Source organism: Mauremys reevesii, linkage group 6, assembly GCF_016161935.1.
Source record: "Mauremys reevesii isolate NIE-2019 linkage group 6, ASM1616193v1, whole genome shotgun sequence".
NCBI classification, from domain to species: domain Eukaryota; kingdom Metazoa; phylum Chordata; order Testudines; family Geoemydidae; genus Mauremys; species Mauremys reevesii.
The window spans coordinates 73,444,241-73,458,921 of NC_052628.1; the positions used below are offsets into that span (position 1 = coordinate 73,444,241).

A 14,681-nucleotide genomic window follows, 5' to 3' on the forward strand; every position below is an offset into this window, starting at 1 on the left:
GGCTGAATAGGCTTTGGGAATATTCTTGCAATTAACAAAAGAGATAATTGACATATGTTCAGAAAGTTGCTGGTATTCCGGTGTTTTTTTTAATTTTTAGGACTAAGTTACAGAACATTTTTGATTAAAAATTGAACTAAATTATTTTAAAAATATCATGGGTGTAATATTAATAATGGTTTATGTGCATTTTCACAGCTGAAATGTGCACACAAGTAACATGCATGTACAGTTAATGTGATTACATGTGAAAACCAAGTAATCGCTCATGTAAACGGCCGGTTAAGCATTTAACTAGCCTTTTATGCAATATTGGCCTAATATACACAGAAACACAGTGATTATGCACACAGATTAGTTATACAACTTCATGTACTTTTTTTTCCATGTAAAGTTGTGTGCTCACAATTTTGAAAAAGACAAATATTTTAAAATCCCTTCACAATTTGTTTAAAAATTATTATTAAAGGGGTAGTCTGTGATTGATTCGGTGTGGGAGAATGTTCTTTTGCTGCAAGATCTAGCTGTGTGTGTGAGAGAGAATTTTCTATTTGCATTTCCCTATTGATTAAAAAAAAAAGCTAACTGAGGTTATGTGTAATCAAAGCCCTCGCTGCATTGTTTGGGCAGCAGGTCCAGTTGGAAGGGATTTCTTTTTGTCATCACAAGCTATGAACTGAGCCTCATCATTGTAATATTTTATGTATTCTTATCTCACTGAAGTCTCCACTATGGCTCTTAATCTGGAACAAAGTTCTCAACCATATTAAAAGCTGGGAAAAAAATAGAAAATTATTGACCAAGCCACTATCTTACGTTCTACTCCCACAGTCTCTTCCAGTTCAGTGACATTAGCTAAAGATGAGTTAAAGGAACATGATGTTGCTGCTGTGACAACCACTAACAGTGATAGGGTACTGTGCAGCAAATTAGGAGAATAGTGACATGGGCACTATCTAGCCAAACAGTACTTCCCGAAAAACCACCATGATGTCAGTGCTGTTTGAGACCCTTAGAAAACCAGCCATACTATTGAGCAAAGTGAAAGTATGTACACTTTCTTCTTCCCACCCCCCCAACCCCCTTAATCAAACTAGTAAAAGAGGGAGATGTGCTGTGGATAAGGCAAGAGCTTGCTACATCTTTGCTAAAAGGGTGTCATCAGGAGGAGGGAGAAAACTTGTTCACCTTAGCCTCTAATGATAGAACAAGAAGCAATGGGCTTAAACTGCAGCAAGGGAGATTTAGGTTGGACATTAGGAAAAAGTTCCTAATTGTCAGGGTAGTTAAACACTGGAATAAATTGCCTAGGGAGGTTGTGGAATCTCCATCGCTGGAGATATTTTAGAGTAGGTTAGATAAATGTCTATCAGGGATGGTCTAGACAGTATTTGGTCCTGCCATGATGGCAGGGGACTGGACTTGATGACCTCTCGAGGTCCCTTCCAGTCCTAGAGTCTATGAATCTTGCATATGGTGCCACTGAATATTATGGTATAACAGCTGTCCAATTTCATTCAAAACAACAATCCCTTCAAAATATGAAAAATAACAAGGATCTAGTTTTTAGTAATGGCCTCTAACTTGGTGGCACAGTTTTAAATCATTCCTGTGCATGGGCCTGACATGGGGCCTAGGGACCACTTAAGTCCCACAAAGGGTTCTCAAAGAGCTTATGTGGAACTTTAGTGCACAGCTCTTTTGTTGGCCTTCTGCTCAGGGGTAAATGAAACCCACAGTGCATTTTAGAAATAAATATTAGTGGTTGTACAGAACATCTGTCCCCTCTGACTGCACCTTCGTAGCAGGTAGTAGGAAGAATAACTACTAATAGTTACAGCCACATTATGTAATAACAAACCTTCACCTTCAAAAATAAAGATTGTGTTGAGGCTGGTCTGAAAAATCTGGCCTAAAATCTCAAAGAGAATCAGGATGGGTTACGATCTATATATTAACCTTATGAGTGATCACTGTTGAGCTGAACTATTGTCTCTCTTTCTGCAATAACTTTAAGGAACACGTTTGCTTTCACATATACTAGATGCCTGCCGCCTTCCCCGCCAATTATCAGTTTACTTAACTAGTGCGCAACATTAAACACTTGTGGCTCAGTATATGCATGTATCTGTCTTTGTAGGTCCATTTGAAGAATACAGCATACCACACCAGTCACTTTACAGAGAGTATATGGGGAAGGACAGCCATTACAGAAAAAACCCACAGCACAATCCTGGAAAAATGATTTCCTATACACTGTCCACTTTCTGTTTTTCTTTCCTTCTACTTTATCCTAAGACTGTGATACTGATGGCTGTGATGGCCCACCTCATCTGTTCATATCTGGATATTCACTTACAGCTTGATCCTCCAGTGGGCTGAGCAACCTAGCCCCAAATGAACAAAACACTTGAATGTGTGTTTAATTTGAAGCATTTTAAACTAAGCATGTGCATAGTCCCATTGTTTTTAATGGGATTTAAGCATGAGTTTAAGGTTTTTGCTGAATAGGGATCAGATTACCAATGCACATAAAGTGCTTTGTTGAATACCGGGCCTTAAAGATGATCAGCCACACATACAAAATTAACATTTGTAAATAAACTGGTTCACTAAATATTTTGATATTGAAGTGATTTCCTTCATGGTCCACATTTTTAGCAGTGGACTTTTAACTTTTCAAATTGCTTTCAAGACAGTTATACCAAAAATTATTTAGGCACCTAAACAAGTAGCATGAATTTAAAAAATTATGTGTACCCTCAGCTCCTATCAACTATTGTGGGATTTCTGGTTTATTCAACACCTCTGCAAATCAAGCCACATTTTGTGTGTCCAAATATTAATTTAGAGGCCTAATTTACAGGCCCATGCTTGAAAAATCTTAGCCTACATATATCATATATGGAATATATAGGTAAACACTTCTGTGTAGATCTACATAGGTCAGTATTGATCTAAAATGTGTGTACAGCATAAAACAAACATATACCTATAATACACACACACACACAGTCATATATCAAATAACAAAATGCAAAGTTGAGGAAATTGCAGTGGCTCGTATAGTCTAAACTAATCCTGTCACCAAAACTGATTCCACTTCCTTCATGATTTTTTATATATAAGAATATAATTTGCAAGTTTGTCAAGTAATAAAAAGTAGTATATTTTGACATACTAATCTGGTAACTAATCAGTTTTCTAATAAAGAATCAGCAATACACTAATGTGTCATCAGCACTTCAGGAGCTCTGGAGAGAGGATGATCTGCACATAGACGTTAATGAATACACCAAAAATCATTAGGCAATCAATACTTCTGAGTTATTTTCATTGAGCTGATAATGTATCAGACCTAACGCTGACATTTTACATTTGTCAAGATCACAGTGCAGTTTTTAACAGTAGAACAGGCTGCTAAAAATATTCCCAGAAAGACAATCAAAGAAACACTATGTACGAATGTTGATGTTCTATGCTGATACCATAGCTTAGATGAATGAATAATATCTGTGCCCTGGGTTACTAAACATTTTTTTTAAATTACTAACATGTAGAACATACCATAATTATGAATATATGTAAATACCTTCTTACTCTTTTTGTAAATGGCAAATCCTGTAATAAATCAGCTTCAGTAATTTATATCGGTGGCTCTCAACCTTTCTGGACTACTATTCCACTTTCAGGAGTCTGATTTGTCTTGCATACCACCAAATTTCACATCACTTAAAAACTACTTGCTTACAAAAATCAGACATAAAAATACAAAAGTGTCACAGCACATTATTAATGAAAAATTGCTTATGCTCTCATTTTTACCACATCATTATAAAATAAATCGATTGGAATATAAATGTTGTACTTACATTTCAGTGTACAGTATATACAGCAATATAAACAAGTTATTGTCTGAGTGAAATTTTAGTTTGTACTGACTTTGCTAGTGCTTTTTATGTAGCCTGTTGTAAAACTAGGCAAATATCTAGATAAGTTGATGTACCACCCCCCCCCGCCCCGGAAGACCTCTGCATAGCCCCAGGGGCATGTGTACCTCTGGCTGTGAACCACTGATTTATATCACTGAAAAGAGAAAGATGGATACAAGGTAACAGGCCATTGTTTTCCTCACTTTTTGAAGCTGGGGAATTAATTCATTATAGTGATGCTTTTACTGATGAAGATAAAACATCACACAGCTCCATTAAATTAATGGTGGCTTTATGAGTGAGAGCCTTACAGTGAAAAATCTGCTGTATTCCTAGCTCATTGTACAATTATATCTAGCATCACAGTGCTAATTAAGAGGACACAATATGTAAAGAAGTTGATATTAGATACACAAGGGATTCTCTTTTACTAGAAGGCCAGATGACTCATTCTGAACTAGAGAAACCCCTTTTCTTTTCCCTCAAACTTCATATCTTAATCCTCTGATTATTTTGCCACAGAGTGTAGTTCACTGGAGAGGGGGGAAGGGTAATGAAAAGACTTAAAAGATAATGAAGCACACAGTGCTGATTAAGAGTTCTTCTCTCTCCCTCCCCCCAACTATATCAAATGCTGTGGATGTTTTCAGACAATTGATTAACCAAGCACTAATCCTAACAGATTGTTTAAAGTAAACCCAACTATATAGTAATAAATAAATACAGAGTTTTTCTCTTGTTATTACACTAAGCAATTATTGCTCTACAGCTTTTCTTCCAATAGGTGAATTTCTGATTTTCAAATTAACAGAAGATGAAATTCTATTTGTCAATTTCTCCTCAGGGGTTATAGAGCAGAAAACTGCAGCCAAGCTGCTGCTTTGATGGCTCACTCCTAAAAATCTCTTTTTGTTCTTTATCTATTTGAACTGACAGTGATCAGAGCTACAGCAGGACAGGCCTCTCTGGAGAAATCACCTTCCCCCTGTCTATTGACAGATTCCTCTGTTCTGAATCAGACAGGCCTTGTCCCATCATAGGCATCAAGGCCTTGGAAGTAGCCACCAATTAAACCTCTTGAGCTGGTAAAATCTGAAGCCACTTTTGAGTGTCTGTTCTGATTAGACAGGATGAGACAAAGCCCGTCACTCCCCGCCTCCCCGCAAGAGCAGCTCCCCAGTCTCAATTTTCTCTCTTGCCTTCACCAGGTGCGAGAGGTGTGAGAGGAGCTTCACACAAGCCACCCAGCTGAGTCGACACCAGAGGATGCCCAATGAGTGTAAGCCAATAACAGAGAGCACAGAATCAATTGAAGTGGATTAACTGATTGACTGGTTGGAATTAAACTGCAAGGAAAGTCATGATTAAATGTCACGGACACTTAAGCAAAACCAAAGATTTCCTCTGAACAACTTTCAATCAGTCCCAGAAAACCAAAAGCAGTAATAAAATAAGTAAGATGTTAAGAGATATTGATCCTGGCATGAAAGTAAGACCAGGGAAGAGATTATTTATTTATGACTAGGGATGAGACTTGTTTCAATGGACAAATAACCTGGGACTGCTAACATTTCAAGTCCCACCATGTATTGCTTTATTTCTAAAAGCATTTATAATTGTTATTTAATACCAAAGCGAGGAATCTCAAGGGTTCTTCTGCCTATAGTTATGACTGCGAATGCACAAGGACTTGTTTATTGTTGCACCTTTTTTTGGAGCATGATTCAAAGGACCCAGAAATAGTCCTTATATTTGGTTGGGTTGGTCTTGACATAGCTATAATAGAAATTCTTGTGTCTGAATGGTACAATGGAAAGTGATCTAGAACCATATCTGAATCAGTGTCCAGTTCCTCAGACCAAAGGACATTTAATTTCATGGTTCCAGTCTTTACATTTTTGCACACTTTTTCCATGTACATGGTTTCATTACACAATTTTGTCCTGGAACAAAGCTCCTGGAAAACCAAACAAGAAATGTTTTTCATGTCTATAGATATACAGTTGTGTAAGACTATCAGCAAGGAAAATACTGTAACACGTAGAGCTTTGAAACACAATATCACTGTTTAAAAAGAGAGAAAGTGTTTTCAGTAAAACTCTAATGTTAATAAATTCTCTATCTGAAAGTCCTACAGTGAGAAGCAAAACAAAAAGGATTAGATTTTATTTGGGAGGTTGATGTAATGATTTGTTAATCAAAAGTCTACTGTAGCCTATTTTATGGTGTCCAGATATTTGTACCTTATTGGCTCAGGTTCATTTGAAAGCAATCCCAGGTCACTTGAAACTTTCAACAAACTCAGCCAGTTTCAAGATTGTAAGAAAACCTGAATCCAGGTGTCTTGTGTGTGGCTGCATTACAGTCACTTTAGAGAGCTCTCCTTAATTTTCATTCAAGCCAAGAGCTTAATTCCCATTAATGCTAATGGGAGTTTATACACACTTACCAAGAAAAGAAGTGTCCTCATAAAGATATATAGACAATAATATAGAGTACATAGTGTGTGCATACAGGAAAGGCTAAACACCTTCAGGCTATATACTTTTTGAACAGACACAGCTAATGTGATGTTTTTTTATTGGCAGTTGCACACATTAGGTGAAATCCTGCCTCACTGGAGACAATGAGAATGTTGCCTCTGATTCAGCAGGGCCAGGATTTTAACCGGTACTCCTTAAAGCATTCAGGATTAAAAATATATCCCTCTGAATCCAGTTCATACTTTTTTAAAAAAGAGTAAATGTTTGTGTGTAAGTAAAGTGGTTACATATTACTCACCTTTAAAGCAATGCTTAGTCTCCTGAGTTGGTAGGCACTGCTGCAACTGTCATATCATCTCATCAGATACTAGGCAGCATACCTCATCAGTTTCAATGGTGACTTCTGCTCAAAAACAAGACTGTGCAAAGCAGTGCCCCTCTTTAAATCAAAGACCATCAAACAGGACTACTAACCTTTCTTTCCACACAGCTCTGTTGATATTTCTATGTGTTATTCTAAGATGGTAAAGAAACATGAGCACACGGCAACCCAGAGCAGAAGTAATCAGAGAAATGCTGGATCTTGACTTCCTAACCTTATTTATAAATACAAGGCGTGAATACTGGCCTCACTGAAGTCAATGGCAAAACTGCTGTTAACTTCAATGAACCCGGGATGTCACCCAGTATACAGTACACAAGCTTTCTTCAACAGCTACGTGCACATTGGGATCCCACTAAGAAAATGAGCGTCCTACCTACTTTGGAGCTTGTACTCACAGGAATGTGGGATTCCAGTGCTGGAGAAGGGAGAGTTTAGAAAAAACGGAGGTGGTATTGGCAAATGAAGGGGAATAAGATGATAGAAACACAGCCCATTCCTAAGTCTGGCCTATTTTTTGGTGCTAACATCTTGCTTTTGTTAAGAACTCTACCAGTTTGTCATCATTGTATTTCAAGAAATTACTGGTCATTTGTAGCCATGTGTTCTTCCTATCTTATTGCTGGCAATACTACACACCATAACAGTTCACAGTCAAGACACTCTATTTGTTAGTTTCTATATTATTTTTCAGTGTTTCATCCACATTGGTGTGGTCTTGCATTAAGGGCTGTCTGAAGTATTCACAGGATCATTTGAAAACCTCAACAGTTCTTTAAATGGGTTCAGTTTAACAAACAAGGCTGAATTTTCTGGGCTAATTTTCTCTTAAAAATGGTCTCTTTTCAAAGATAAACCTTGACGTGTTTTAATTTCATAATTTTGTTTAATAAAAGATCAATTTTCACATTTAATATTTTAAAATATTCTCCGTCTCATTGCAAACACTGCAATTTTAAGATAATGGGATGGAGCCAGTTTTGGGAGTCTTGCTATGTCATAGAGGCAAAATTGTAATTTTGTTTTGTGAAATTTTGTGATGAAAAACAGATTCATTCTTTTTGCCTGGTCCTAATTTTCAAGTTGTTTATAAGTACTCGATTACAAAATCAGAAAGTAGCAAAAATCTAGTAAAAAGGCATTTTCTGCTTGAGTTTTCTAGCCCTGTTTCTAGGCTAAAGAAATTTGGATAAGCTTGGGTAAGAGTCCAACTTTATGGATACTTATCCAGATTTATCCTTTGAATTATTTGAGGTTCTAGTCTAGTATTCATCTGATTTTCTATAGGATGAGAGCCAGATAACATGGATAGCTAGGTATCAAATATTACAATTTAAAGGTCAGAATTTAGGCATCTTTTTTTTCCACAGTGGTGATTGGCTTAAGCAGCAAAGTTCAGAACCAAATCTGTATTTTCCTAACATTTGGGAGTGTTTGGATAGGGGCCATCTCTACTTTAGAGACACCAGAACTGCTTCTAAACCTTTTAGCACATTTCTGGTGGTACTGTGATGCACACACATTATTCTAGTTTAGTAATGAAATAATCCCAATATAATGCAACAGTCCTATCAGCACTTGAACAGAGCAAGACTCTCCTCACTATTGTAAATTATGGAATTATTTCATCATAAACTGCAGAAATAAGTAGGTTTTGCATCTTAGGTGAGAAATGAGATATGCTAAACTCTGATAGGCAAATGTGAGCTACATGTTGTATCAGCAAACTGATTTTGTATTATCAAGGTATTCTCTTCTTTTTCTAGGAGGTGAAATCAGTGGTAGTTCAGAGCACTCAGTATCTCACAAGGTCAGGCCTATGCTTTGCAGTAGTAGTTAAGGGCCAGTTCAGAAAAGTACTTAAAGTTGTGCATAACTCCATTGCTGAAAAGTGATGGCCTTAATCACGTGCTTATAATTGCGCTAAAGTGCTTTCTTGGATGTGGCCCAAAAGATTTGAAGACTAACTGCTTACTTTTAGGAGTTTGTTGGGATTTGTTTTTAAACATACCAGTGAAAAGCATAATTTTTGCAGGAATTATTTTGTACTTCCAAAGGACATTTTATTGTATTTGCTCATTTTATTCATTATGTTGTGCCTGATTTCCAAGCACATTTTTAATTATTGCATTGTCGCTTTACTAAGGCACTTTCACAATATAGTTGGCAGCATACAAATGCAATTGAGTTAAAAAAAATATGTGATTTCTGAGTGGGTGTTTCGCTCTCAAGTTATTCAATGCAACAGTGTGCATCTATTACAATATAGTAAATGTAAAACTGTCCTTGATAGTATTGACAAGCTAAAACGCATCCTAAATTGAACTAAACAAAATCTAGTTGCTTTCTACTCTTACTGAATGTTGAGTGAGTTTCTTCTTGGGTATCGATGTAGTAATTATGCATTTGGGTCCATTAAGGATATAATCTTATATGCTTGAACACAGTGGATTAAAACAGTAAGTAAAGTATGATTACCTCAAACAGTAGTAATTATGTGCCTACCATTTCTGAATTTCTTAAACTGTTGAGATCTCCCTTTTGAAGTTTGGTAAATATGTACAAGTATAACATTCTTCTAATACTGAAAAATCCAAAATCTTTTACAATATATCTAAAATTGTGTACATTTCTAATGTTCACATACACACAGAATGAAGTCTCTTTCTCTCCCTCACACATGCTTCTTAGGGAAGCTTCAAGCCCCTTAAGAAATCACAGTTGACAAATAATATAAACTTTTAAAATACCAAAATGATTGTTTTCTTTTGAACAAGAACAGAGCTTTGAGCAATGTAATAATTAAAGCACATTAGATACTAAAAACACAAAGGCTATGATGTGTGGATCTATTACTTTTTTTGGTATACTTATCTCTTTTTAAAATTATTTATCACTTGTATGGTGCCATTAGGGTATATGGCTGTCTGATATGTGCCAAACAGATGTGGTTTCTAAATGATAAATATTTGAAAATAAAAAAGTGAAAGAAGTCCTCACTACTTTTGAAAGTTATGTATTGCTATGACTTATTTTAAATTTATCATTAGTGCACTTTTTTGTTGCATCCAAATACCTTCTGTGTATGAGTTTCCATAAAATAAAACATTTTGAGATTGTGCTGTCTTTTTCCTCTGATTTGTCTCATTTTTGAAAGCTCAGATATCATCAAGCCAATCTACAAAAGGGCAAATAGCCATGCAGTAAGTGTACAGTATGCTGGAAGGATCCTTTGTTGTAATAAGAATAATAATGGCACTGTACTTAGAATGGTAAACAGCTTGCTTGCATTTTTTAAACATCATAAAATTGCATCTTTTTTTACTGCAAAGGACCAATTAAGTCATGCATGTAGCTTTATTCTTGTGATATAAACTGTAAAGATCACCAGTGTTTAAATGAAAAAGGCACACATTTAAAGAAAAGACAAAAATGTAAATATATTTGATTAATAAAACATTTCTATCATTAAGTCCTATATCTTTCTTTTCCTTTGTTCATAATTATGTTTTCAAAATATCCATGGAACAGAAATACAAATATGCTTTAAACATGCTGATGCAAAAGGCAGTATCAAAGTAACCTGAGGTGCTTTGCAATATTCTTTGTGCAATATTTTTTATAATCCTACAGCATGGGTTCATTCTCATACTGGATACTGCAAACAGGATTGAGATGTCATGACTCTGTTCCTGTCGCTTTTTCTGTGGCTAGATGGTAAGAGAGAGGGATCCTCGAATTGTTTTTATGTTGTAACCTGAGGTCCGACTGTGGAAAAGTGAGAACTACTTCCCTACAATACTGTGTAGCTTGTTTTTTTATTTAATGATACAAATAATTTTGCATTTTAACTGATTTTTCTTATTCAAATTACATGATTTTTTTAATCGCTAAGAGCATTAACCTTCATTATGTATTTACCTGAGCCCCAACTTACAAGGATCACCATCTAGTGGCCTGAGACAGAATTTCAGTGCTCCAAGTTTATCTGATATCTGATCTGCCTTTTAAAATATTTCTAAAGTACTAACCATGCTCTGCTGCAATAGACCTTCTGTGCCCTTTGTAATATGATTTCACTGCAGTCATATATGTCAAAGAGCAATGATTATTTCACTAAGTCCTCCTTGAAAAAATATCACTTGAGTATGAGAAAAATATGTCAGTTTTTGTTATTTTTCATGTTATATGATCTTTTATGTAAGCAGCAGAACCACCCCGGTAGAATAATTGTGCAAAACTACTGTAATTGAGAAAATACTCACGTAATTGGCCAGCAGGCTGCCTGCTGATTTGCAGGTAGCATGGATAGTCAATCATCCAAGGCAAACTTCTATATATGTCAGGAAACTTCTTTAAAACAAGAAATTATATTGAGTCATGCTGCATGAGATTATATCCCCCAACCTGTGTAATCTGTCATGAGCTAATGAGACACAAATGTTTAAAAAGGGAGGTGGGAGGGAGTCCTTTGGGCTAGTGATCTAATTATAGCCTTATAAGACATGCAAGGTAGATTCCTGGGTCCACCTCACTCCCTTTCTTGTGAGTTATTTAGTGGGGGTGAGTCTCAGGTCTCTTAGCAGGCAGCACTCTTAGTTTTTTTTCTTTTAATTCCTTTGATGATTTTGTTTTAGGTGCTGGTCCGAGAGCTTCAGAGACTGAAGTTTAACCGAAGAGTAGGTATGACACTCACACTCACCCCAACATGACTTAGCTGTGAACTGGAAGATCATTTCTAGGGCCAATAGAAAAGCAACCAAATAACTGAAACAAACAAATCAATAAAAAGGTCATGGAAAATCAAGAAATTAGAGAAGATATTTGCACTGCTTATGGGAATTATGCATTATGTATCATAACCAGTTCATTAGAAAATACTGAAAAAAATTGCCAGACCTTATTAATGATGAACAATTAGGTAGATAGTAGTGTCCTCCATGTATAGCAAAAACTAAAGTGGATTGGAAAGGTGTTATATTGTGTATTAAATTCCCTGTAGCACAATTTGTAATTTGGGATCAGTGACCATTTAAGGCTTATGTTATTCAAAACAACTTTGCTTAGTGTCTGGTTCTATATATATTTCTTTTATGGTGTCAATATTAGATACTGACACTGCAATATAGTCAGTTACTGTCCATTCCATAGGTTACCTGGAAAACAGGGCCGCCCAGAAGGGGGGGGAGGGGGCAAGTGAGGCAATTTGCCCCAGGCCCCGGGTCCTGCAGGGCCCCCCAAAAGAATATAGTATTCTATAGTATTGCAACTTTTCTTTATGGAAGGGGTCCCCAAAATTGCTTTGCCCAAGGCCCCCTGAATCCTCTGGGCAGCCCTGCTGGAAAATGGCATCTACAGGAAACAACCTTCACTACTGATGTATCACTCAGCAACACAGACCTGAAAGGTCCCTCTAGAGAAGTTGCTAAGCAGGAGGCCTCAAATAGGGAAAAATATGCCAGCACTTGCTGGTCCATACAGCTCACCAGACACAGCGAGAAACCCTACTTATGTTTTTAGGAAATTGCATAACACTACCGAGGAAATCAGGGACTCTATTCAGCACCTAAAAATGGGACCAAGTTCTCCAGCCAGGTAATGCCTTTGAAGTAATGCTAGAGGAATACAATTTTATAGTGGGATTTAGAGTAAGGCAGGATGAGAGACTAAATGCTTCTGTGATACCAAGATCATGCATTAAAACTTTAAATCTTTGTGGCACAAAATGTAGGGCCCATGCAGAGAGGGGATTCTATAACTCTACATGCTAGTTGAGTGTGATCTTATGGCAAGCTGCACCACTTATAAAAGAAAGAAGCTTCTGCCATGAGCTGTAGCCAAGGCAGCTTTACTGGACAGCTTTAAAGGGGACAGCAGTCCTTGACAGTATTGCAACTCGGCTTAAGAAAATTGTATGTCCAGGGCAAACAGGAGTAACCCAGGTGGCAAATGTTCAACAATCACCCAGGGAAGCACATCTTCTGTGTAAGGTGAACTGAATATGCAGCGAGACTTCAATGCCTGGGAAAGATTGGTTATGTATTAACTCTTTCTTTCCTGTATTTCTTTGACTTTAGACAATGAATTTGCTGAGCTTGGTTATTTGGTCTCTTGAACAGTCTTAATATTGACCCACAAGTAGAGTCAATTAGTTGGCTACACACTTTTCTGAATAGTGGTGAGCCAGCCAGGAGTGTGATGGCTTTGACAGTGCTACTCTGGTATGTGGCCATGCAGGTTTGTAGCAGTACAACAACATAGGAAAGTTAGCCCATACTGGCTCCTGCAATGTGAAGCATACCAAGTGGTGATGCCAGCAGTGAGTGTGACCTCTAATACGGCTGAACAGTATTGTGTAGTGACTAATTATTTTAAAAAATGGTATGGAATCCTTGTCTCTAACGTTACTAGCCCAAATTTGTTTTACTCCTTATGTACGTAGTATTGTAAAAGTATTACTCTATCATCTCAGCCAATCTAAGTTTTTGAAAATAAATCCATGATTCAAAGTGAGCCCCAGCACCAGGATGAAGTCAAAAATATGTGCCAGTTTTCAACATACATATGGATTCACTAACTTTAAATTTAAAAACCTTATTAAAAGGAAAAGCAACTCATTTTTCAGATTAACAATAACATGCTTAAAGCAGAACAAGTTTTGGACAACCTTATCCATGATGGTGATCTGGAAATAATAATTTCCCATACTTGGATAGACGTTATGTTTAAAGTTGTGCTTATATTACAAGGAGTATTATTTTTAATTGTATTAATCATGTATTGCCACTTACAGAGTTTGCTAAAACAGTGGAAATCTCACATGAATGCCCTTACCTTTGCTTCATATATTAATTTGGCTAAAGTATCACTAGGGTGACCAGATGTCCCGATTTTATAGGAACAGTCCCAACTTTTGGGTCTTTTTCTTATATAGGCTTCTATTACCCCCTACCCCCATCCCAATTTTTCACACTTGCTGTCTGGTCACCCTAAGTATCCCCCCTGATATAATCAGCAAAGTGACAAGCAGGGGACTGTTAGCCAACACATACAGGATATATTCACACTCTTATACACTCACCACATTAATAGATATTATACAGATGGTATTAATGTAACATACATGTATTGGGTAACTATGTTAAATTGCACTAGGCTTATTCTTGCTCACTTATGTGAAGACATAGGTCATGATGCCCCATGACAAGTATAGCTCAGTACTTGGCTTAAGCAAATATAAAAACTGTCAAGAGCTAGATGGATGAGTGTTATGAAACAAAGAACCAACATGGTACAAGGAAATTATAAGAGTTATGAATGCTCTGTATTAGGGAGTATCTTCATGCCCCTCAACGTATGGAATTTAATATTCAAATGGAAGCCAGGAAAGTACGGGGTAGCACCAAAGGCAAAGCTGGCACAAGCTGGCTAGTTAAACGTAAATTTTAAAGTGATGTGAACAGTGCTCTGTAACTTGTAAACACCCATCCTATAAAAGATGGCTAGTTTAAGGGGGCATCTTCTATGTAAGGTGAACACACAGAGAGACCTCACTTCCTGGGAAGGATTGGTGATGTATTAACTCTTTCTTTCCTGTACCAATTGTTTTTTCTTTAGACAATATGGTTGTGCTTGGTTATTTGGTCTTTTGCCCATTCTTAATATTGAACTGCAAGACAATTAGTTGGCTATACCCTTTTGTCAATAAGCCGCACCATAAGGTTTCAGAAGAAATTCTGGTTCAACTCTCCCTGACCACGACATGGGGTCACATTGTGGATGGAGATTGCAGGCTGTGATTAGGCATTTTGAACTGTTTGTAGCTTAGTAACAGACTAAATGAGAAGAAATAATTATCTTGTATGTTAAAGTCAAGGGAGCTGG

The 14,681-nt window shown here is 36.8% G+C and overlaps 1 protein-coding gene across 4 annotated transcripts in view; it reads left to right on the forward strand.

Annotated features, from left to right (window-relative positions):
- PRDM6 (PR/SET domain 6) overlaps window positions 1-11,566 on the forward strand; it is a 132,452-nt gene extending 120,886 nt beyond the window's left edge. For 3 of the 4 annotated variants that reach the window (XM_039543104.1, XM_039543103.1, XM_039543105.1), the window contains one exon: window positions 5,141-5,369. In XM_039543104.1, coding sequence (XP_039399038.1) covers window positions 5,141-5,255 — 115 coding nt within the window. In that variant the 3' untranslated portion in view covers window positions 5,256-5,369. Of the gene's footprint in view, window positions 1-5,140; window positions 5,370-11,434 lie in introns of those variants that run through there. The other variant, XM_039543106.1, reaches the window with a different exon arrangement.
- Window positions 11,567-14,681: the final 3,115 nt, after the last annotated feature.